The sequence below is a fragment of the Acipenser ruthenus genome, chromosome 7 (genome assembly GCF_902713425.1).
Source record: "Acipenser ruthenus chromosome 7, fAciRut3.2 maternal haplotype, whole genome shotgun sequence".
NCBI classification, from domain to species: Eukaryota; Metazoa; Chordata; class Actinopteri; order Acipenseriformes; family Acipenseridae; genus Acipenser; species Acipenser ruthenus.
Genome location: NC_081195.1, coordinates 37,222,767 through 37,248,814, shown reverse-complemented (window position 1 = coordinate 37,248,814; position 26,048 = coordinate 37,222,767). Strand labels below are relative to the sequence as shown.

The window sequence follows — 26,048 nt, the reverse complement described above, 5'->3', positions numbered from 1 at the left end:
ATGACTGGAGAATCCTAGTTGCCAGCCCATTAAGTGCCATTGTCTTTATTTGAGGACAGGCTACTTTTGTAATTTTTTGAGCATTTCTAACTGGTATCTATCTGTTATTTAAATTCTCTAACTATATTGTTATGATATTTACTTAAATTTTGTTAACCGCAAAAGTTTAGCCTACATGTAACTGTTAATTCTACAAATATAGCCCTTCAGATGCTTTTGTGATTTTATGACTCCGTAATATAAAATAAGAAACTGAAGCTTATTATACATTTCTTAGTGTTTTCCTACCCACAGTGATGATCAAGCTTACTTTTCTATGTGCTGAGCACAATATGGGACACAAAGGTGACGTAATGCTTTTCTTGTAAACTTTGCAGAGTGTTCTGGAACACCAAGCGAGCCAAATTCTGTATTTTAAAAAGCTTTTGTAAAATGTGGGATTTTATTCTGTAAATATTGGTAAAATAAAACCTAAAGTTCCTTTTAATACAGTGGTGTATAGATTAAAACTTTGGATAACTGCCTACCTGCACTGAACAGCTAAATAATGTAATCTGAATAGGTCTGTGGTCAACGCTTTGATTCCCCAATACAATATTTAAATTCCCTTAAAATAATTTAGCGCACTGATCAAAGATAAGCAATCCTTCGGCACTATTGTAAGTACTGTATCGGCTGTAGGCTCTCTGGTGGAATCAGCTGCTGCATAACATTAACTCTTGACTACAACATTGCGTAGTCTTCCAGCCCACAGTCTGGTGCTAATGGGACAGTGTGCTGGGTAGGGTTACAGCTTGAGCTGCCCTGCGGTTTAAATGATAAATTTTTCATGTAAAGTTTGGTTGAAGAGATGCGTGCTCGTCTCTAGCAGTACGAGACGTATTTAATTAAAGGATGCACTGGAGCCTGACCTGTGAAGTTTAACTGGCAGCCGGTTCCTGAGCTGAGAAACTGGATCCCTTCAAACTGGGGATCAATGAAGGATTCGTCACAAATTAGGCTGGCTGTCATCTTGGCTTGAACTGGTTTCCAGCCCCCCAATACTCTTTATTGAAAATATTCAAATTCATAAACAGTCAAATAACAATTAACAGTTCCTTTCTTATATAAGTTTGAAACCAGTACATTTGCTACAGTATATAATTGAAGAATATAGCGGCATTTTAATGTTAAACCCCAATTCTTTTACATTGGAATTTTTGTCTGGAATTTCAGGGTACAAAGGAACTGGCCCAGAATAGTGCCTTTTGTTGGTTTAGTGAAAAAATATTAAATCCATTCATGAGTTTTTTTATATTTATATATACAAACCATTTAAAAATAGTCAATTTCATTAGTGCTACATTAACCAAGCATTCGATTGATCAGACTGAGATCAGACACTGACAATCAGGTGAGGGTCAGAGGTGTTGATCTGGCTGATTTACCATACCAAGTGAAACGAGCGAAGAAACAGCTGCTTGGATTTGTGATTGCTGCTTTTATTAGACTCCTGAGATTCTGGATCCAGATGGCAAGCCTAGTTACAGCTCTCTTTGTGTGAGAGGTCTTCTAACTTCTGGTCATCAGAACAATACAGACACTTTGTGACAGTGTCCTGCATTCGGTACACAGCTGTATTCTATGACTCTCTTAGCATGTGTTTTTTATCACTTAAAAATAAATACAGGAAACGTTTGCCTTATTGACACACTCCCTGTTACACTGCATTCAGGAACCTGGCAGCCGGTTTAGTTTGCATCCAGCAAATGATTGAACACACACTACATAAATTGGCACAGTTTTTTTAAAAAATGTCTTCAACGAAAAAGACATCAGCTGCATCAAAGTTCGGAAATATTTCTGCTGAAGATCGCTCTGTCCAGGACAAGAAGACATTTCATGTGTCTGTTGTTTTTATTTTGTTTGATAATTCACTGATGGTGAAAATAGAACGTCTTTTAAAAGGTGGACATAAAAATGAAATATTCTACAATTTTTAGCATTTACTGTTTTTCAGGTGAACATTTAGAAACATTTCTTGTATAATCACTGTAGAGAAAATGATCATATTTGAATGTGACAACGCAAATATTTGTGATCGTGGAATATGTTGAAATACCTACTTTTAAGTGAACCATAATTATTGGTGTTCTTTATTGACAGAACAAAAACCAAGGAACTGGCTTCATCCGAATACATGCTCCATGGCACACTCTGAGTAGAGAAGCAGAATTCCTCAAAATAAAGGTGCCCACGAAAAATGTAAGTACAGTGGAGCCCCAAGGTTTCAAACAGCAGAGCTACAAACTGACCGGTCAGTCAAACACCCCACTTTCAGCCAGAAGTATGCAATCACTGACCCATGCGTGCAGTGCAACTAGATAGGCGCTCCTATAAGCAGCAAGATGAAGAAGGCAAAATTACTGGACCAACAAATGTATCCAGACAGAGTTCAAATCAAAGCCAAAGGCTGAGTGACTGAGCAAGCTGCACAAGTGCATTTTGGTTAAAATAAAATCAAAACAAGCCCCACGGTAACCCATGTTTTCCTGGATGTTTAAATCTGTGTTTGCTACAGTTACAGCTTCAATGGTAACTTAAATTTAGCCTTTTTTCCATTTATAGTACCCTTTTAAAGCATTTCAACCCATACCACTATGAGTGTTGCATCACTGTGCTGTATCCTTGTATCATTCACCAGATTGAGGGTGTAGATAGCAGGTGTGCTCATTTTCAGAGTTACTGACATTTCAGACTTGCGAATGACCTCCATTCCCAAGGTGTGTGTAACTACCTGCAACTACCTGTCCTTCCCTAGTTCACGTTCTCCTGTCTTGGCAATCACAATGGCCACACATCCTGTCTTGTTTTGCAGGTCTATGAAGTAAAAGAAGAAAGTGGGATTATAACCGCACTTAATAAAGTTTGGCACAAGATCACAAAGCCTTTTGAACCCAAGGTGCAACACGTGGAAAATGACACCAAGACCAAGCACATCTCGTATGATTTCTCCAGAGAAAAGATCCACCTGTAAGTATTCACATGTGCTGCCACGTTCATCCTTGGAGGACGGGGTTGGGGTTAAACTAGTCCTCACCGCGTAAGTCCACTTACGCTGTGGTGAGGACTAGTTTCGGGTTAGGGTAATATCATGAGGTGCCATGAGCTGCATTGATTTCTTGCAACATTAGACACACACGTTTTTATAGAAACAATTTTTTTTTACTGATCCCAAAGAACAGGATTTCAATCAAATGAAACACTATGACATTCAAACAGGGCTGTATCCATTTTAACAGGGTGCCTATTTTTTTTTTTTGGTAGGCCAGAATATTTTCTTTTGCAAATTGCAAAAGAAAATCTTTTTTAGTGGTTCTTATTGCAACTACATAAATGCTGTATTAATAATATTATATAAATCTGCATTAAATTGCTTTCTCCCAAGTTCAGGAGTTTCTCTTCAGTTGTAGTTTCCTGTTAGATATGTATAACTTTGGCAAAATCAATCAAAGTGTCTTTTTAGGCGTTAGTGATCTACCAGTTTATTTTGTTTCTTTTGTGTTGTCATTTAAAGCTATAAAAAGGCTGTATAAAATGTAGTGGATTAGTGGATGGTCTACAACTAAGCATCATATTGTAATACAGTTTTTTTTTTAATAAATAAATAAATAACAGTCTATAATGTTAATAATCTGTGTGTAAATTAATCTGTTTAGATTCTTTACAGTATTACATCATGTAGAATGTTTTGTGACACATCTGTTTAGATTCTTTACAGTATTACATAAGAACATAAGAAGGTTTACAAACGAGAGGAGGCCATTCGGCCCATCTTGCTCGTTTGGTTGTTAGTAGCTTATTGATCCCAGAATCTCATCAAGCAGCTTCTTGAAGGATCCCAGAGTGTCAGCTTCAACAACATTACTGGGGAGTTGGTTCCAGACCCTCTCAATTCTCTGTGAGAATTGTTTTGTGACACATCTGTTTAGATTCTTTACAGTGTTACATCATGTAGAATTTAACTTAATTGGTGGGATTTTGAATTTCTTTTTTCCTCAGTTGAACTTTTCTCCTTTCTCATTGAGCTACGGTACAGTTCAGGCTTTACAGAAACTTTTCTCTCCAACAGATTCACCTGTTGAGAAGAGCCGTGAGTACTGTCACATTTTAAACAGAACTGCAAATCAAAAAGGAGGGACAGAGAAAATAAAACTGTAGCACAACATAGGGGTGGAATGCACAAGATGGGGCTTTCAAAGTGCTTTTGAAATATCATCTTGTTAATTTTCAAACATGTTCAGCTTGCTGCGCCTGCCTGACTCTGTGCCTCTTGTGTTGCTTTTCAGATACAACATCAAAGACAAGGAGACGTTCTTCAACAGTGCCACACGAAGTCGAATAGTAAGTGCGTTGCCAGCTCAGTGCTTCTCTGTGTCTTTTGAAGCATCTGGATTTCGGCACACTGACTCTGTTTCTTAGCAACACACAGGAGTAGACAAGCAGGTGCTGTCAGTCCCTGGTGATTAGGGAACTGCTCTTGTGGATACCTGCTTAAAAACATGCACTGAAATGTAACATGCAATAAGAAATAGTTTTTATTTTTTTCAGAGCTCTTTCAAACACTGCAGATCTGTATGCAGGTCTAGGAAAGATAACTCGAAATTGCAGATTGCTCTCGTAGCAAAACAAAAAAAGAACACTCAAAGTAGCAGACCAGTAAGCTAGTCTAATATACGGCACACTGGTGTCTGATGCTGTTTTTCAATGCAAAATGCGCTACAGTGATATCATCTTTTAATATCCATCTCATTTAATGCTAAACAACATGCTAGAGACTGGTGATCGGGTAAGAAATAGGAATTAAGAAAAAATTTAAATCGGTGGGGAGGGGGTGGGGTAAAATAAGAACGTGGCAATTATAGACATAGACCATTTCTGAAAATATACCCCGTGGTAGTTTCAAGGAAGGGGAATCCACATCCATAGTACATTTCATTTTTGGCTGTCTCTTTGGTGAAACTCCCACCTCTCGCAATGTGAGCCCTATTTGCAGTACTGTTGTGTTTAATTGGTCACTATGCTGATGCAGGGAGTAATGAATGGGTGTTGGCTGCACCATGAGTCAGCTGGTTCATTGTTCTCTGCTTCAACAGGTCTATGAAATCTTGAAGGTCACAGGCAGCACCAAAGGACAGTATGGCAGTACAGGTGAGTGTCCTGGGAAACGTGTAATTCCAGGAAATTTGACACATCATCCAGGGAAACCTGGTTGCTTTCACTAAACTATTTATAATTCTGGTGAAACAGAATGACTCTGGGTGGGACATTTTATTTTGCTTGCACATAATTACAGTGTTATTATGCATAGTTACAATGTACTTGCCGTTTGTTTCTCTCTTTAGGTATTGCAGCTTTAATAGCGAATGGCACCTACGATTCAGCCTACCCCCTTCATGAAGTGAGTACACACAACAATGAAAACACAAGAAAGGATTGCCCAGACAAAGAAGCTTCTAGAAATAAGTCTGGTCTTTTAAAGAGTAAGTAGCAGGGTTCCGGAAAAAATGTAGGGTTCTACCTCCCCACATGTTACTACAACTGTTTAAATAATGTACCTGTCATTTTTCCATTGATAACATCCTGACGATTTTTTACACTTTAAAAAGTCTGTTTCAAAGCTGTTTTCAAAATGGCCGCTCTAGTGCACAGGGATTTGAGATCTGTCCTCTAAATCACTGCAGGAAGAGCGATTTAAAAAATAAATTAAAAATAAAATAAGTAAATAAATAAAAAGTACCAAAAAAACATAACAAGTGCTTTAGCTTTTGACAGGTACGTTATTTAAACAGTTGTAGCAACACGTGGAGGAGGTGTAACACTATTTTTCGGAACCCTGCTACTTACTTACTCTTCAAGTTACACTGTTTTTTCTGAGACCAGGCCAACACACAATATAGCTTGTGCTTGTATCACTTTCCCATGATTGGTGTTTCAGGAATCCCTTTTATGTCTGTCACAAGTCTGAGCCAGCTGATTGGTCATAGTTGTCAATTGGCATTTAAGGTGCAACTATCGCAGATAAAATTCCAGAGCACCAACCAATGGACCAAGCACGCCACTTGAAGCCAGAAAGCAAGGCTCCTGGCCACCGCAAATAACACTGCTCACAGGCTCAGGGTGAAAGTGGCTCTATGGGCTTTTTCCTTTGTCTAGACCCTTTTGTGACGACATTACACGTTTTCATTAAATCATTGGAAATAATGTATGTTTCCAAGTGTTTGGTGGCTGCCTCTAGTCAAGTTGAGAGTGTACTTCTCACACACTCTTTGCTGTGTCAGCCCCGTGAGTGAAGTGACTACAGAAAGTACAACCTCAGCTCGATTTAGAGGTAGCCACCGAACACTTACAAAAATATTATAAGTTACTCATTAAATCTAAATAACTTAGAATAAACAAATTAATAATAAAAGACAAAAACCTGATATTACTAAATCTATTTCTACAGAACCTGTTGTGGTTTTGCCCTTTGCGGTCCTATGTCGGACCTGGTCCGACATCGCAATTTTCCCTTTTCGGTCCAATGTCGTACCCTGTCCGACATCATCAAAAAGATGCATAAAACAGGTCTCTAGTCGTTTTTTCTCCGGAAAAAGCCGAGAAAACCATTCAATGGCCGAGTGAGACTGATGGGAGTCGAGAAGCAGGAAAAAAGGGCGTATCTCATGAATACTGATAGATAATACTGATACTGATAGTGATCAAGAGATGATTTATCGGTATGTACTATTATTAAGAGGCATTTGAAAAATATAGCGAACAAGGGGTGGGGCGGGGCTGGAGATGCAGTACTGAGTGTCCTGTTGATATGCAGTGCCTTTTAAACCTGTTTTATTGTGAAAAAACAAACAAACTTTTAAACAGCGCGTCTAAAATAAACTGCACGTGTGAAAATAAATTGGACCTGACACGTGCAGAATAAATGGACCGCTAAGGGTTAAACATTTATAATGCTTTATCATTGATCTATACTCAGAATTTCTACACTCGGAAAATTTCTTAAGCTGAGGGAAAACAAAGCCACTTTGTGGCTTGGAACTTGGTTTCAGGAGGCAAGGTTTTGGGCCACTGCACTGCACACCAGGGGAGACGTGGGGTTTGATACAGAAAAGTTGCCTCAAACTTGGTCTCCTGCAACCAGGTGGTCCTTAGTTTGTGTAGCTGCTGCCAATAGGTTCCAGTTGGAATTTTGTTTTAGAAATCATCTCTAGTTTGTGTAGTTTTTATACTTGCTGCCTGTCCCGTCTCTGTTCCGCTCTGAATGGCTTGGGGTCGCTGTCAGTCATCTCAGTGGTCTGTTAGTACTGTAGTTTCACTGTCACTTTCATCCTGTTCTGACATCGTTGACTGAAGCAGTGCTAGAATGTTTTTATTCGTTTAAATGACTGTCAAGCATCGAGATTTGCCAGCTACAGCACCTGGCATTCAAAGCGCCTACTTTTAAATTAGCGGGTTAACGTGTAGGTAGTCTTTTGCTATAGATATACGCTGACAGTTACTAGTTTGATTTGAAAATGGTGCACAAGAGGAAAACACTTAATGAATATTGTGCACAATACTGACAGCTGAAGTCTCCGTGGCAGGACGGAGCAGGACGAAGCAGGCCTTTCTGCCTTGCCTTCCAGTGACTCTGAGTCCAGCTGTGCTGAAGCAGGAGAGGGGAAGCTCAGACTCCAAATAATAAGTGCAAGTTTTGCTGTATCAAACCCCAAGCCTCCCCTGGTGTGCCATGCAGTCTCCTGAATTCACATTCCAAGCCACACAGCTTTGTGTTTCTCATTAAACCTTCTTTCTTTCTCTCATTGGGCTGACAACAGCTTTTTACACTCACATGCCCACCAGGTGGAATAATAAGCCAGAATGATAAATTGATTGGCAAACCAAGACCCCAGGTCCCATCCCGTCCCCGTAAACCTCCCCCCCCCCCCCCCCACCCAATCTCAGATTTTAGCTGTCACACTTGTTTATTACACTTCAGATATTGCTGCACGGCCCCATTTAATATTACAAATGGAGTCACGTCATTTGTTTTTCTATCCCAGGGGAATTATGAAGGCGATGAGGTGAATGAGCGGAAGGTAGGCAGAGACTTTCTCTTTTTATTTTGTGTTTCCCGATCCCTTTGGCTGGCATTGTCGGCTTTAGCTCGCTATCTGGAATGAAAGAAAAGTTGACCACATATACACTGCATGCGTGTACGTCGGAACATTTCAGTAAAACAGCAACTTTCTTACACAAGCGCTGTCAAACTCGCATGTTTATGGCTCATTCCTTGCTAATTGATGGACAAATACCACCATAAATCTGTTATATCCACATAACATTGACATCTCTTGGACTCTGACTGGATCAACCTGCTACAACTTGCCTTTTTAGAGCATTTTGCACCACTGGAAATACCCCCCCCCCCCCCCCACTCCCACCTATATGTGGTTTATTCCTGGAATTCCCCCAGAAAATAGCTCCTTGAAGCAGTCCAGGTGGATTCATCCGTGCTGAAAATTGCTTGTGATGTAATGGAAGTTTTATTATTGATAAGGTTAATAACAGTACTGAAAACTAAAAAATCACTTGTGTTAAAACTTACACGCCAACTGTCAAAGGTTTTGCTCTGCATTATTGTTGTTGTTGTTGTTGTTATTATTATTATTATTATTATTATTATTATTATTATTATTATTATTATTATTATTATTATTATTATTATTATTATTATTATTATTATTATTATTATTATTATTATTATTATTTTGGCTAATATGCTCCTTACTTGCTCTTAGACTATTTTCGATTGATCCCAACCTGGTTTTGCTCTGGTGCACACGATCAGCTGTTTCTGTATTCATTCCTATGGTAATGAGGGACACGCCCTTTTTAAATGTCTCTCTGCTCTGCCAAACTGGAGCAAACATTGATATTACTGAAACTAGGTTAAAAGCAAAACAATATGTAGAATTATTTAACAACCAATATGTTAAGGTAACATGTATGGGACCATACAAAGGGTTTACAGCCATGCGTAACCTTTTTCTTCTACACCAGTGAACGCCCTGTCTGACTCTCTCTGTGTTATTTGCTTCTTTCCAACTTGACAGAGTGTGCCTTTGAATCCACTCGGCTTGTGTCGACAGGACATTCAATCCCTTTCACAAGCAGTACAGATTATGGCTGGGATTTTATTGTTTTTGCTTGTATCTGTTGCTGCTCAAGATGCACAGTAATCGGAGACGCTTCTTCATGTAAAGTTTCCCCATAGCACTTTCTTGCTCGGTAATTGAATCTCCTTTTTTAAGATGCTGCATGAAGAATGGGCCAGATATGGCGCTTTTTACAAATACCAGCCGATTGACCTCATAAGGTAATGCAGTCTGTGTGCTTCTAATTGTGTAGGATGTTTTTTACATTTCCCTTTTACAGTGTTTCATTTTGCATGGTACAGTCGCTCCAATACCCTTATATACGTTTAACCCAATAATTTATCAGTTTTTAACATTGTTTACCATGTTTTGTAATATGCTTTACCAGACCTCTCTGTGCTTTACAATGCTTCCCTATGCTTTACCAGACCTCTCTGTGCTTTACAATGCTTCCCTATGCTTTACCGTACCTCTCTGTGTTTTTCAATGCTTCCCTTTGCTTTACCAGACCTCTCTGTGCTTTACAATGCTTCCCTATGCTTTACCATACTTCTCTGTGCTTTACAATGCTTCCCTATGCTTTACCATACTTCTCTGTGCTTTACAATGCTTCCCTATGCTTTACCAGACCTCTCTGTGCTTTTACTCTTACCTTTGCTTTACTATGCTTTAACTTTGCTTTATTACACTTTTTTGTACTATGGGATACTAAGTCCTTTTTTTCCTCTACCTGGCTTAGCGCTTGTCTGGAGAATCCTAAAAGCTGCAACAGAACAGTGTTCCTCATTCTATTAAAATCATGTGACCTTTCAACTCTCCAGCCCCACCTACTCATCATTTATTTAAAAAGTGGGCGGGGCTGGCAGAGTTGAAAGGTCACTGTCACATGGTGAGGAAGGAACAAGGAAGTCTCCATTAGGTCATTTTTAAAATAAACTTGTTTCTAACTCTGTTTTTTTACTCGTTACTTTGACAGGAAGTATTTTGGAGAAAATATCGGTCTGTACTTTGCATGGCTGGGGGTCTACACTGAGTTTCTTATTCCGGCGTCAGTCGTGGGAATCATAGTGTTTCTGTATGGATGTGCAACACTGGACACCAACATACCAAGGTAACCAATAGGGGTGTGCTGATACTCATACTCAGACTCGTAAGTTCCTTTTAAGAAGTATTTATCCACAGGTATTAATTATATCCATTCATTAATGTGTTGACTTCAAAACAAGAAAAGCCATTGTTCCGTCACCTTTACAATGGAGTGCTAATCAATGGCAATTCACTTCCACACTGAGCACTTTAAAAGCCGATTTGGCTATATAGTCTATCCTTGCTTTAAGCCACAGCTGCCTAATGAGCATAATAAAGCCACTGCATTTTGAAAACATAACCATTGGAAGTGATTATTGGGAACCTGGTCATGACAGGAAAGCAGATTGTACAGTATGTCTGAGACAGGAGGAGGATTAAAAGGAGGGATTAAGATTTTCATTTAATTTTATTGTCGTCTAAATGAACCCTGAGCTATAGCGTCAGTGGGTTTGATCCATAATCCAAAGTCTGACCCCCTGTTCCTCTGAACCTCCGGTTCAACAAAGCTGATATTTGACAATATAAAAGAAACCCAAAGAAATTGGGCAGGAAAACTGAGACATAATAACCTTTTACTTTGCATGCATGTGTAACAGAGCAGAGGTTGGGCACCAACCAGCGACCCTGCACACTGCAAGCCAGCGCCTTAACTACGATGCAAAAGAGCTGGTTTCTTATGCATTCATGGTTATAAAGCTTTTAACCTCATCTCATCTCATCTCACTGACAGAGGACAGAATCCATAACAGCAGCGTATCACACAACACTGCCCGTTACACATTTTGACTCTCATTCCAAGCTCTGTCCTGCTAACCCCCAGTATTAATGCTGATTCTCTGTTCCGTAGCCTTGAGGTGTCTAACTATCCCTTCACCATGTGTGTCAGTGCAGGGATGGCAATAAGACTCCCATTGCATAGCAGTTTGATCCAGTCCTGGTTTTACTATGAGTTTAATAACACACATCTGAGCTTGTTACCTGTACAAGCTCATATTAAAACCTGGAATGGGCAAAACTGACTCCTTGTTCTTCTGAAGTCCAACAAAACTGAAATATGACAATACAAAAAAACTCCCAAAAGAGAGAATGAACTTTAGGAACCCGCTCAGGATAATCTGTCAACAAACTTACAGAATTGGTGGGAGAGTGGGATTTTAAGTTTCTTCTTGCCTCAAAGTTGAACTTGACTTTTCTCACTGAGCTACAGTACAGTACAGACTTTACAGTATGTGAAGAAAGAATAAACGTTTACTTTTCATGCATGTTTGTCTTGCTGCCTGTTCCATGTTTGACACTCTCACTCCAGTCCTGCTAACCCAGTATTAATACTGATTCTCTGTTTCATAGCCTTGAGATGTGTGAGCACAACTTTACCATGTGCCCCCTGTGTGACCAGTTTTGTGACTACTGGAACCTCAGCACAGCCTGCTCCACCGCCAAAGCCAGCCACCTCTTCGACAACCCGGCCACCGTCTTCTTCTCCGTATTCATGGCTCTCTGGGGTAAGACCTGAGAGGATATGGTCAAATGTGTGCTGAGCTGGACTTGAACCCAGACCTCTAGAGGAAAAAGGCAATGAAACGCTAGTGAATTAACCTAGTACTCCACCTAGCCCTGGTTATGTGCGCCAATAAAAAACTGTTACGGCGCTGATCCGTGAATCCTGTTTCCACACCCTTCACTGAGTTAGTAAGTGGATAAGCGTCCTGGAATAGGGGGTATGGGCAATCTGCTGACAAAGGAAGGCTTCAGCTTGTCCAGAACGCAGCTGCTTTCTCACACTCGTCGTTCTCAACACATTACTCCAGTGCTCAGGTCCTTACACTGGTTACCAGAGCTACAGAATTGATGTTAAAGTTTCTGTAATAACTTAGAAGGTCCTTCATGGATCCAGGAACTACGAACTCTGTGTATTCCCAGTCGTCTCGGCGCTTTTTGCTGTTGTGCTTCTCGTTTGTGGAACTGTATTCCGGTTGACGTTAGGCAGGTTGAAAAGTTTGAATTGAAAACTATACTTTTTTTAAATGTGCTTTTATATAATTGGTTGTAGCTGGAGTGTATCGTACATACAGAGTTCTCTTGTTTTGTTTTTAATTTTGGACACAGAAATACGGTTGAAACGCCGTCTGGGCGCTCAGGTTTTGTAAGCAGCACACAGAAGAGGCACAGGCTGGTACCAACAATGGTAAAGGCTGGGTGCCAGTAAAAATGTAGTACAGTGTAAAAGAAACAAATACAAGAAACATTTAAAAAAGCACCATGCAAAAACAACTAAAAATAAGTTTTCTGTCAATACAGCCTGCGCCGCGCTCTCTATTCTGAATGGTCTCGCTGACACAAACAATGAGCACTGGCCCCGGTTCCACACATGGTGGTCAGATATTTGATATTTTATTCTGGTTGCTCGCAGCACTCTAAGGTTGTACACGCCTGCCAGCAGATCATTCCTAAGCTATGATTCCTTGCAACCAAACCTGCGCTGTTGGCGTGTCACAAGCGGCGTGTCTGTGTAGATACCCGGATGCCAGTGAGAAGCCAGTGACGGTATGCTGTCCCTGTCGCACACCCTTTATCCTGAAGTTGTTTAATTACTGCGCATTGCTATACTCTGTCGTGCTGCCTTGCCATTGCTAGAGCAGTTGCACAGTGTATCAGCTGACTGACAGGCCCATTGTCTCTGCCCTAACGAAAGCAGCTAGTCTTACGCCGTCTTTAGGAAACACTCCTTAGATCAGCTTTTGTGAAATGCAGAGATGGGGACAGCGGCATGCATTATTACTGACGCTCAGAGTCCGGGGAGGGTAACTCTTGGTTATCTACACTCTGTTGAGCTTGTCCGTGCCCCAGGGGGGGCTCTGCACAACAATCCACCTTTCATCTAGCGAGCCCACTCTTCTGTTGTGGACATATGTTATGCGATGGCTATAGCTTGAATGAAAATCTACTTGTGTTACTGTTTTTAGTGTATGCATGACCATAAAGCAGTCTGTTTGCAAATCCATTTAGTTGGATGGCCTGGTACTGCAGGGATATTGTATATGCTTCTCCAGGCTTTCATTCAAGAATACTTTTACCTTTTTGAACTTCATGCAGGTACTGTATGAAACATAACAATTATTAGTTTTTTTTTTATTCTTTTTCAGTCATTACATCCTGGTGACTTTTTTTTTTTAGTTGAAAGCATCCCTGTGGCCTCAACAGCTCTGAAACATGTCGCCTCTCAAAATAAAGCTGGTTCACCAGAGTGTAACCAATTAACCTGTCATCCCCCGCCCCCCCCCCCCCCCGCCCGCAATATTCTGTCCTGTTTGTGTTCTACTGTATGTAGTAATTCTTACTGATGTATTTCTTGCGTGTTGCAGGGGGACATGTTAATGGTTACACTCTGGCATGCCCGATGTACTTGGAGGTTAGATGTGATTCTGAGCACTCTGTTGAGGCTACAGGGGTTATATAGGCATCTACGAGGCTAAGACATACTTTATCAAGGCGGTTTCAACAGGAGACAAGGGGCACTCAGCTGTTCGTTTCTCGTTTTTCCATAGCCACTATGTTTCTAGAGCATTGGAAGCGGCGACAGATGAGTCTGTGTTACCAATGGGATCTCACTGGTCTGGAGGAGGAGGAGGTGAGTGCCACTCTGCACCATTAACCAAGTCAACAGCAGTGCAGCTGTGTAATGTCCAATCGCGGTCCTGGAGGCCCATTCCACTCCTGGTCTTTGTTCCAACCGTCTTCTAAATTGTTTAATTGAAGCAATTAAACCTCCACCCAGACCCTGAAGTCGTTCATGATCTCATTTTACTTGTTAAATCTGGGGTGGAGTAGCCCTCCTGGACTGTGACTGGCCACCCCTGCGCCAGGGTGCCTGCATCCGTAGTGCAGGTAGTATGAAGAAACATTCATAGGGGGCGCTATTGCACCTACAGACATGTACTAACAAAATTCTTATTGTGTTCTCTATTCAAAATGCCCCAACAAAGTCTTAATAAAAATTTAAAAAAAAACTTTGTAAAATTTGTTTTTAATATAAATTCCTACTTGGGTACCCAGGGGTAAACTAAAGGGATTTTTTTTTTTTATTCATTATTTAATCTATATGTATAATCGGGGCCATAACCAGGGCTGACATTCTACCGAGGTCAAGCTTCGGTTTCAAGCTATAGCTGCAGTATTTATATGACTGCTTGGTATTGACTATTCAAGCTCCAAGTCTGTTACACAGCAAATCAACAGAGAAAATGAATTTTTACATAAGCATCAGCATTTATGATGCAAAAAAAACACCCGAGGACGCGACCTCGGTGTCCTCATAGATAGTGACCGCCGTGGGTATACTACTCCTACAGCTCTTCATTTTCGGTTTTTATTTTTGATCACGTGATGTCCCTTTTTAATGTTATTTTGAGCCGACTCATTGTGGAACAAGATCTCTGTGTTTTTTTTTTTTTTTTCTCCCATACTTGAACGTTGGTAATGTAAAAAATAATTAAAAAAAGGCCTCTCTTTATTTCTATTTTATACCGAATAAAAAAGCTAGCAAAAAATATATAACCTGTTGTGCAAATAAGTTTTCTCAATTAATTACGATTTAATTAAATCAACTTCACTCGTGGGTTTTTTTTTTTTTTTTTAACATCCTCTGAAAACCATGAGCCCTAAATAGTCAACATAACCAGGGATCCTGGAAAACTGGGACAATCCCAGGTTTTCAGCCTTCATTTTTTTGTCCCGGTCAGAAACAGTAAAATTGTTAAATCGTCCTGGTTTTGCTGTTTTGTATTCACATTTTTTAGAAGTACAAATCTGTAGCAGCGTGCTCAGCAAGTTGACAGCACAGTCATTTATTATACAAAAATAAGAAACATATGGGTTACTTGTTTAATAATTCTGATTATGTGTTTAATTCATATTCTGTTTATCTTCCTGGACACTGGCTGTCTTGGAAGTGCCTGTTAAGTTAGTCCCTATTGTGTTTCGATATATATATATATATATTATATTGATCAAATATGAGAAATAAAGTAAATTTAACCAATAGTTCAGCACTTTACATGGAACAGGTACACCATGGATGACCTACAGTTTATGGTTTTAGAAAATGTAGTTAATGTGCGGTATAGTAGAATAAAAGAAAATAAATGGACAAATAGACTAGACATCACGATGCCTGAAGGTTTAAGTAGAAAGGAACAATAGGTCATTAGCTATATAGTGAATTACATCACAAAATTTAAAGAGAAATAAATGTGTGGTTACCATGGCATCAAAAGCCTATAAATCTTTTTGTTTTCAAACACACTTTGCCTTGACCGAGTTAAACATACCGAAACGTTGGCAAGTGTGCTTTTTGAGCAAAAACGTCTGTCGCTATCTCTATCTTTGTCTCCCAGTTTATCACTTTGGAAATCTGGTAACCCAAAACATAACCCGCTTTACCGCCTGAGTATTGCGTCACAGTGTGAATCTGCCTCTCCTTGTATCTAAGGACAGCTTACAATGTATTTTCATGCATTTGTCTATAATCAAGGTAAGCTGTCCGTGTGCACAATAGACATGGAAGGTTACATTGATCCATTATGTTTAAAATGTTGTATTTTGTATCTTTCTCCTTCTCACCACCTAACCTTCAAGGAGCGAATAAAGGTTTGCGCTTATCTTTTTCAGCTCAAACCCACAAACTCTGTGTCTGTGTTCAAGTCTACACATCCTGTTGTCAAACTTTTAAATGGATTTAGTGTTTGGAACAGGATTGTCTGGACAATTGACTTTGATGTATTTGTGATGTGACCCAAATCTGTAATGATATCCATACAGAGGCACCAAAATTATTCAGACAACAATTTATTTCAATATATATATAGATAGATAGCTGTAGTCAGTATATCGTAGCTCGAAGTGTTAACTGAGGTTTTACAATCTTTCTTTAGCAAGATTATCACTGGCCCCCTTTTTCTTGTGTTTTAAAGATCTTTGGATTCATTCCTTGTATCGTGTAAACCGGTACTTCAGTTTGGAATATGCAGATGGCAACACTGTATAGATAAGTTGCAAATGCATCTTCGTTCATTATCACTTCAGGTGTTGTACTTCAAACTCCAGTGCCAACTATTGGACCTACAGCTAACAGGGAAAAAAAAGTGAAAAACCAAAAGATTCTCATCGCAGTAAAAGGGGACCATAATGATAATGAAGTAAGAAAAGTGATTTTGAAGTGTCCCTGTCTCGTGCCTTTCTGATGCAGTATATTGTATTTCTGTTTCCCATGTTACGCATTCTGACTCCACAGATTATTCACATGACACAGATTAACCCTTTCATGCATTGCGACCTCATGTGGGGATGGATTAAAAAACCCCCCTCTTATCTAGTCTATATGGGGACATTTGGAAGACTAGCAAGCAAATGTACAATAACCTCATAAGAGGATATCATTTTTTTCTTTCCCCATATAAAGTAATGGAAATTTGTGGGGTTTTATTGTTGGTTAATTTTTTTTTTTTTTTTAAACCAATTATTTTTATTCATTTTCATTCATTCAGGGCAGCAGTGTGGAGTAGTGGTTAGGGCTTTGGCTCTTGACCGGAGGGTTGTGGGTTCAATCCCTGGTAGGGGACACTGCTGCTGTACCCTTGAGCAAGGTACTTTACCTAGATTGCTCCAGTAAAAGCCCAACTGTATAAATGGGTAATTGTATGTAAAAAATAATGTAACAATTGTAAGTCGCCCTGGATAAGGGCGTCTGCTAAGAAATAAATAATAATTTTCCAATTTCTCCCCAATAATGGAATGTCCAATTATTCATCTTGGCTCACTGCTGCAACCCCCGAACTAACTCAGGAGAGACGAAGACAAGCACTCGCGTCCTCCGAAACGAGTGCCGTCACCCGTCCACTTTTTTTCGCTCTGCCAACCATCTCCAGAACTCGGGAGGACCACGCAGTTCCGAATTGCATACAGGCCAGCCTGCAGGTGCCCGGCCAGCCACAGGGGTCGCTGGTGTGCGGTGAGCCAAGGACTTCCCAGACAACCTAACCCGTACCCCGCCCGAGCAGCACTTGGCCAATTAAAAGTTTTTAATAGCTATTTTCAAAATTTCATGCATGAAAGGGTTACCAAGCACAATGTGTCTGACTTTTTGGGGAAATTAACCACGGCTATTGAAATGCACCTGTCTGAATAATTCTTGGTGACACTGTATGTTTTTGATTTATTATTTTTAATAAATAATGCTGCTCTTGATACTCTTTAGGAGCACCCACGACCTGAATATGAAACAAAACTGTTTCAGAAGAATCGGAAGAAAGGGAAACAGAAAAATAGAAAAAGGAGCAAGACTGAGGTAGGTCAGGCAGGCAGGGAGGGGTGGGATTGCTATCTGATAACATTGATTTCTAACTGAAGACTAACAGTTAGGTTAAGTTTGATTATCTACAGGTAATGACTGTTGTGAGGAGAGGGATATTGCTGCAGAACGAAGGCTCCCACAGCGTTGCTCACACAGGGTAGTGCTGCGTGTGCAACCCCTAAGAGACGTCATCATTATATGCTACAGCCCGATCACATGTTAAGGGTGATGAATTTAGGTGCTAAAACTAAGTATTTCATAAATTGAGTTGCGCACGCAGCACTACCCTGTGTGAGCTACGCTGTGGGAGACTTCGTTCTGCAGCTGTATATATTCTTGGTTTGTGAGGGGGATTCATGCTCTTATGAACCTGAAACATGTTTTTGACTATGAAGACATGCTTTAAACATGTTTTGGACTGGATCGCTTAGGCTGCTTGGAATTTACTTCACAGTCAAAATCTAGTTTCAGGATTTTAAAGTCCTGTTAGCTTTAAGAGGGCATCTACCTGCTGGATAATTACTGTGGCCGAGAATCTGCAGAGATGTAGCTGCAACCAGTGGACTGAAACTGGGTTGAAAACAACAGACACCAGAAACCCTTGATGGAATTACAGCCTTTTATCCACAGTTGGGTGTATAATATTATTATTATTATTATTATTATTATTATTATTATTATTATTATTATTCACGAGGCAGGAGCCAGGTCACCGTAAAGGGACTACTAGAATAAAGACTAAGTGCCTGTGACTTTAGCAACAGAACAGGAGTTTCCCCTTGACTACTCGGAGAACTGCCCTCGCTGAGGTGAGGCCGAACTGATTGACCTCCAAGTCCAGGAAGTGAGGAACTTCCTCCAGGGGGAAATTAAGGAAGGATAGACAAACGAAGGACTCCCTGGCTTACTGAGACATCAAATTGAGAGAGAGGTCAGACTCGGCTGATGCTCCGAGGCCGCATGGAGAGCCTCGCGATCGATGCAGGGAGAACAAAAGCGCTGGAAAAGAGAATAAAGAAATGAACACAGAGGGCTGTTAGAGCCACCTTTGATAAGTAGAGACGATGACTAGCTTGAAAGTTGGGGAAAAAGCCTTGCTCTCAGAAGGGGGAGACTGGCACGGGTGCATGGAAAACAAAATTGGCCAGGGGTCACCTCTGACCAGCGGGAACCTTCCTCTTGGAGGGAGAGACGATGACGCTGTCGTCCTCGAAGGTTGGGAAGTGAGCTTCACTTGCCCTCAGAGGCGACCGTTTCAGAGGTGACACAGCAAAGCGGAGGAGGAAGGGAGGATGGAGGAAACTGAAAAGCAAGACCAGAATTAGGAAGTTGGCTAAAGTTTAATTAGGGTGACTGACAGGTATTTTAGCAGGATGACACAAGGGAGGAGCCCCAGCTCCAGCCCCCCGAAATACACCAAGGTTCTACTTGTTGTTGTTGTTATGTCTGTTATTATGTTTTAATATGTTGTTTTTATGATCTATTGTATTTTTGTTTTTAGTTTGCATGGAGCCTCTCATTTTCTTATATATATTTTTTACTGTTTTATTAACCTGCCCCCCTACGTTTGCCCCCTAAGGGATGCAGGAATAACACATTTGTTACTGATTTATTTATTAAAGCACTAAGATGTCCTGCTGTTTTATTTAATGAAAACGCTATAAATGAAGCGCTATAGCAATCCGCTGTTTTATATTGCTTGTCAATCAATCAATCTATTTCTTGTATAATGCTTTCCGCAACATAAGGCCTCAAAGCGCTTAACGATAAAAATAACAAAAAATAAATAATATACAAAACAATTTTGAGAAATGGTAAAAAATAAGATGATAAAATACCCGTTTAGTGCGAGTGTCATCCGTTTACTAAATGTTCATTTTTCTATGTTGCAGGCCAAGGAAGAGAATAGGGATTCCGGCAAAAACAAATGGAGAGAGACGGTCCTGTCTACCATGGGAGAAGAAAGCTTGGTAACTAACTGGTAGCTTATTTTTACTCAGGTGTAGGACTGTAGACCAACATAGTCCAGAGAAATGTAATTTAAGTGATACAAAATACTAACACTATTCTTTCAGAAATAGGAATTTTCAATGGGAACTACACGTTTCACGGCAATGTGTACATTTCAAGGAAATTAAACAAAGCCTTTTGTTACATGCACACACACACACACGATCCTCCGTCCCAACAGTAGTGCAGTTTAGAAAGATGCCCTCCTTGAATTTTGGAACCACATACCCCGGGAGGAGATTGCCACTGAGTCCATGCTTGAGGCTTCTGGTCAATACTCAAGGTATTGACTGACAACCGTGATTAATGCTTTTGTTGCTCCAGTTCAGGCAGAATTCCACACCACAATGTGCTGGGAGTCGATTCACTTCTGACATCTCTGTATCGCGCAAACTGCTTAATGCAATCGTTGGTTAATAGAATCGGGCAGCATACTGCAGTCAAATGTCTCATTCCCAATCCCTTTGCTATTCACACAGCTCACAGCTCAGCTGAATCAATGAGAGTCTCTTAATTATCAAGCCGTCACTCACTCAGTGTGAACGCCCTACAGAGATTTCCTTTTCTCGCTCTTTCAAACGCAGCCGTGGTAAGCAAAACCACACTTAACATTGACAGGGCTCTATGTAGTGGTTACAGTAGGTAAAGATCATAGAGACCCTGGGAACCAACCAACGTCCCTTCTGCAATGTACATCGGAATGTGGTAATGTACCTCTTTGTGTTTTACCAGTCAAATTGCAGTTTGTCAGGCGTGAGCAGTACTATTATGTGGTGCAGAGCGCGTGTGTAGGTGACCTGTACATCTACACGGGAGTTTTATTTTGTCGCTGTGGGATGGTTGTAATAATTCATGTTTTTTTGCATTTATTTGGCTTTCTTGACATTCACATATTTACTGTGCAAGTTTCGTTGCTTTTTGTCAAGTGGGCAACATGCAGTCCAAACCCACAATTACAAGCGCCTGTCCACTTGAGCTAACCAAGCTAAGTGGCTACCAACTGTACCAGCAAATTGTATTTACTTGCCATTGCAAAACATCAACACTGCATTGTTAATAGCACCAGCTTCATCTAGATATACAGAAAAAACAAGCAAGTTAAATACTGGGATGTGTGCTTACATCAGCTGTTATTCTCCAGGGATGAAAATAAGACTCCTATTGCATAGCAGTTGCACCCATTCCAGGTTACCAGAATTATATTTTGGATGTATAATATTTTCTTTCCTGGTAGAGTGTTTTGGCTGACACATAAACAGCCATATAATTCCATTGCCAGACCCATCTTTCCTCTTACAATGCAGTGTCAGTCACGTAAGAGCCAGTGAAACTGAGAAAAAGGAATCTGTACAGACAAGGCTCATTTAGAGACTAAAGAGAGACAAAAAACCTCTCCAATGTAGTTTATGACCAGGCGGATCTACTAAGAGATCGGGGCGATCGTGAAGACTTTGATTATTCTAGTGTTTGTAAGTCTTCCTCTTTAAATTCAGTATACCCCTCTTTCACGCTGCATAATCTCCTTAGAAAAGTGATTTGAAGTGCACTTGAGGTTAATTCAGCCCTTGATGAACCCGATCCCTTTCATTACACAGACTTAAAACAGTCATGATCCCGAATGTTCAGGCTACTGCTTCAAGCACCTGTTTGCAATGGGTGTCATGAGTTGGAACACAACGCAATTAGCCACTTTCTAGGCTTCAGACTGTTAGTGTGTTTCAGTTTAGTGAGTTTGTTTCGTTTTTAGTTTAGGGTTGGTTTGTAATTTTTTTTTTTTTTTTTGGTCTTAAAATTGTTTCTCTTTCCCTGGTTGGGTTCAAAGACTTCGTGTTCCTTTGTTCTGGAAAGGGAATTGAGGCAGATTTGATTGCAGATAGGGTGGTTTTGGGTGCCGTTATGCTCAGTTAAGGCACGGAAATGCAGCAAAGATGGAATGATATAACGTACATATAACAAGGCAAAAAGCTACATTGCATCTGTTGTGTGCTTCAATTCTCTGACAGTCTCATGTGTTTGTGCAAACGTGTTTTCATTTAATTATATATATATATATATATATATATATATATATATATATATATATATATATATATATATATATATATATATATATATTACACACACTACTGGTCAAAAGTTTTAAACACCCCTGTTTTTCCAGTTTTTATTGAAATTTAAGCAGTTCAAGTCCAGTGAATAACCTGAAATGGTACAAAGGTAAGCGGTAAACTGCCTGAGGTTAAAAAAAAAAGTTTAGGTTACCAAAAACTGAAAAATAATGTACATTTCAGAGTTATTCAAAAAGGCCTTTTTCAGGGAACAAGTAATGGGTTAACAACTTACAGCTGTTCTGCAGCACTGGAAGTAAATTAAGCCTTGAAAGTTGATGCTAACAATTCCTACAGGTGTCCCAACTTTTGTTGATCACTTACAAACCCTCTGTCTGTATAAAAGCAGTGTTGGAACAGACTGTGTTACTACACCCTCTTAAGCATTATTTGGACAGTATTGTACTGCAGGAAGTAGTATATTGCTCTCATAATGGCGAGAAAAAGGCAATTAACAAAGGGAAGACAGACAGACCATTATAACCCTTAAAAGTGTAGGTCTTTCCTTTAGAGAAATTGCAAAGAAAGTCAAGGTGTCAGTGAGTACAGTTTCCTACACCATCAAAAGGCACTTGGAAACTGGAGGAAACTCTGACAGGAAGAGGTCTGGCAGACCCAAAGCCACAACAGAATCAGAAGACAAGTTTCTGAGAGTCAACAGCTTGCGTGATAGGCGGCTCACAGGACAACAGCTTCAAGCACAGCTTAACACTGGTCGAAGTAAGCAAGTCTCATTTTCAACTGTGAAGAGAAGACTTCGAGCTGCAGGTTTGACAGGTCGAGTGGCAGTAAGAAAGTCATTGCTAAGATGGCAAAATAAGAAAAAGAGGCTTGCCTGGGACATGAAGCACCGCTAGTGGACTACTGAAGATTGGAAGAAGGTCTTATGGGCCGATGAATCAAAATTTGAAATCTTCGGTTCATCACGCAGGGTTTTTGTACGCCGTCGAGTAGGCGAAAGGATGGTTCCTCGGTGTGTGACACCAACTGTTAAACATGGAGGAGGAAGCGCGATGGTCTGGGGCTCTTTTGCTGGATCCAGAGTCGGCGACTTGCACAGAGTGAGTGGCACCCTGAACCAAAACTGCTACCACAGCATTTTGCAGCGCCATGCAATACCCTCTGGTATACGCCTAGTTGGTCAGGGGTTCATCCTACAGCAAGATAATGACCCAAAACATATCTCCAGGCTATGTCAGAACTACCTTAGAAGAAAAGAACAAGACGGTAGGCTTCAAATGATGGAATGGCCAGCACAGTTTCCAGACTTAAACCCCATCGAGCTGGTTTGGGATGAACTGGACAGAAAGGTGAAAGCAAAGCACCCTACAAGTGCAACACATTTGTGGGAACTTCTGCAACAGTGTTGGGAAGAACTTTCCGAACAATATTTGATTTCCATTGTAGAAAGAAAGCCACGAGTGTGTTCGGCTGTTATATCTGCAAAAGGTGGCTACTTTGAGTCAAAAATTTAGATTCAATTTTGTTAAACAAAACGATTCCATGATTTCTTTTTTTATCTCCAATTGTTTTATTTGTTCTATGCTTTAATTTTAGAGTACATTGAGACATTAAACTGCGTGAATTTCAATAAAAACTGGAAAAATTGAGGTGTTCTAAAACTTTTGACCGGTTGTGTGTGTGTGTCTATATATATATATATATATATATATATATATATATATATATATATATATATATATATATATAGCACTTCCTAGGTCATTTCAATGACTGATTGGTTGATAATAGTGGTGTAGAGAACGTTACTCTCCAGGTGACATAGGGTGAACCACAGTTTACCAGAAAGAAAGACATTCAAACAGATTTCCTAGTGCACTACCATCTGTCACTGATAGCAACTGAAAGTGCATGATAGATAATTGTTAGGTAGATCCACATCAAGTATACTATTCTAGATCACCTGTAATGCAAATGCCAATGGGGCTTAATGCAAATTATTTCGTATTCCCAGTCATTAAGACAAACTGGTGCTTGCTTTGCTTGTCTAGTAGCAACACGAGTCAGGGGGTACTGTTTGGATGGTGTAGTGGTGCACATGATTTAGAACACCCCATTGCTTCTGTAGTTCAGCAGTGTGCACATGTATTAGAACACCCCATTGCTTCTGTAGTTCAGCAGTGTGCACATGTATTAGAACACGCCATTGCTTCTGTAGTCTTTGTTTGTTCACTTCAAACCACTGGAAATGAAAATCTTGGAAAATTGTCAAAGATGGCAAATTAGTGATTGTCAAATGTATTGGTCACACATGACAGATTAAAAACAGTAAGAGAAAAGGAGCACATAGCCACGTTTGGTCAAATTCATGAGACTTTTTAGATACCTAATTAAAGCACAAAGTAGTCTACCATTTTCACACACGAGTGCCTATTGTTTCTATATCACTGATTACTGACTGGAAATTAAAACTGTCCCACGCAGAGGTTTTCATGCAGGTAGGTATATAAAAGATATAAGAGACACATCTTGAGGTGTTCTGATGCATGTGCACACTGCTGCACCTCACACCAGGACCCCAGGCTCTGATCAGCCCCAGGGGACTCTAGAAAGCAACCCTGCCTGTTTAACTGGCACAAGAGCTCACAGTCCTCCTCTGCAATCACCAAAGCTGCTTATACACCTTGAGCATCCAATCCTCTGTTTTATAAGCAGGGATTATTGTCAGATGTGGGGAAAGGGATCATCATTTGGGTCATATTCTGAGGTCCACACTGACACATCTGCTGTTCCAGATCACACTATTATCAGGCAATAATATCTGCTTATGTGGTTTCATGTTTCATTTAGGTTTTAAGCAATTGCCACCAATTCTAATTTTATTGCCAGTAAATTCAATTGTAATGCATTGCTGCTTTTTGTCCTCTAGCCCTGCTTGCTGTACTGCAGGACTAGTTATTAGGAATAATTTAATATCTTTAGTAATATTCTTACTGAAAGTCACACCCACAAAATAGTAAAAGCTTGGTATCAACTCATCTCTCAAAATGACACTAATCACAGCACAGTCAGTCACAATACAATATAGCAAAGGAACTCTTTCAGTCTTTCAGTCCTCCAAATGACTACAATATAGCCTACACACATATAGCGAATCCAATCAAATAAATATCATTGCTGCATGCTAAGGTGTAAAAAAAAAAAAAAAAAAAAAAAAAAAAAAAAAAAAAAGGACCACTAAACTGCAGGGCCCAAATAAAATCTAAAGCATACAAAAAGACAATATCAGCCTAACACTTGTGCCCTTTTAACATACAATATATGTAGCTCTTTTACAATAAAACATATAAAGACCATACAGACATCACACATCACAGAAATAGAAACAAGCAAATGCATGCAATTCAAAAAGAAAAAAGACATTAAAATCAGACAAAATAGCAGGTCACAAATAAAACATTAACACGACAAAATGTAAGAACGGAAGGCTTTATATTATAGCCCATAAAAACAGGTGTGTTGTGTATTTGTAAACACTGATGGGATATTAAACAGCTTTCGGTATGTATTATAAGCTTTCACAATGTTCAGCAAATCGAGTGATCTTGCTAGGAACGCAGGATCGATGAGGGAGGCAATGTCTGTTGTATGCTGTTTATCATCTGGTTGTCGGATAGTGTTTAGTTTGTCAGTTTTGGAAGGAAAACAAAACAACGTCAGCTGTTGTACTAATTTTTACTTTGTTTATTTTAGAAATGTCATAACTTTATAAACACGTTATGTGATAACATTCTTTTAAAAAACGAAAATGCAATCCTTTAAAAACAGTTGCCACGTCAATTTCAGTAGGCTACTATTTAGCCAGAGAGCACACACAGTACAAGTATTGGAGAGAAATAAAATAGGCTACGATTCAAGATAAAAACCACTGCAGATGGAGTGTGAGAAATGGCGTTTCACCTCCGAGTCGAACACTGGTTAATTCTTTTTTTTTTCTGGTATGTAGTTGCATTTTTCAAACCGTGCAAAACAACTACTTGGCGATAAGCTGCAGCCATGCTCAGACCCCAACATTTCATATGAATTGAAGATCTTGTTTGCTACGCAGCTTTTATTTGGCCTTATTCATCAGCAAATCGGCACCCATAGTTCACACACCCTAGTTTCTGTAAGTCGCCTTGGATAAAGGCGTCTGCTAAATAAACAAATAATAATAATTTGAGCAGAGCAAAGTAGCCAAGACTGAAAATGTATCGTGCCGAGTGAAGCAAGGCGAACATTTTTTGCAGTTTATAACAGTAGTTGCATGTATACACTACAACTACAAAGCACATATGCATTCAACCTACAGAAACA

The 26,048-nt window shown here is 39.9% G+C and overlaps 1 protein-coding gene across 2 annotated transcripts in view; it reads left to right on the top strand.

The window, feature by feature from the left end:
* Positions 1–26,048, top strand: part of ano2b (anoctamin 2b) — an 86,913-nt gene that overhangs the window by 6,538 nt on the left and 54,327 nt on the right. For both annotated transcript variants that reach the window (XM_059026863.1, XM_059026864.1), the window contains 12 exons: positions 2,146–2,244; positions 2,858–3,012; positions 4,329–4,383; positions 5,136–5,190; positions 5,385–5,440; positions 8,082–8,117; positions 9,333–9,397; positions 10,153–10,287; positions 11,613–11,767; positions 13,811–13,893; positions 17,518–17,607; positions 19,506–19,583. In XM_059026863.1, coding sequence (XP_058882846.1) covers positions 2,146–2,244; positions 2,858–3,012; positions 4,329–4,383; positions 5,136–5,190; positions 5,385–5,440; positions 8,082–8,117; positions 9,333–9,397; positions 10,153–10,287; positions 11,613–11,767; positions 13,811–13,893; positions 17,518–17,607; positions 19,506–19,583 — 1,062 coding nt within the window. The remainder of the gene's footprint in view (positions 1–2,145; positions 2,245–2,857; positions 3,013–4,328; positions 4,384–5,135; positions 5,191–5,384; positions 5,441–8,081; positions 8,118–9,332; positions 9,398–10,152; positions 10,288–11,612; positions 11,768–13,810; positions 13,894–17,517; positions 17,608–19,505; positions 19,584–26,048) is intronic.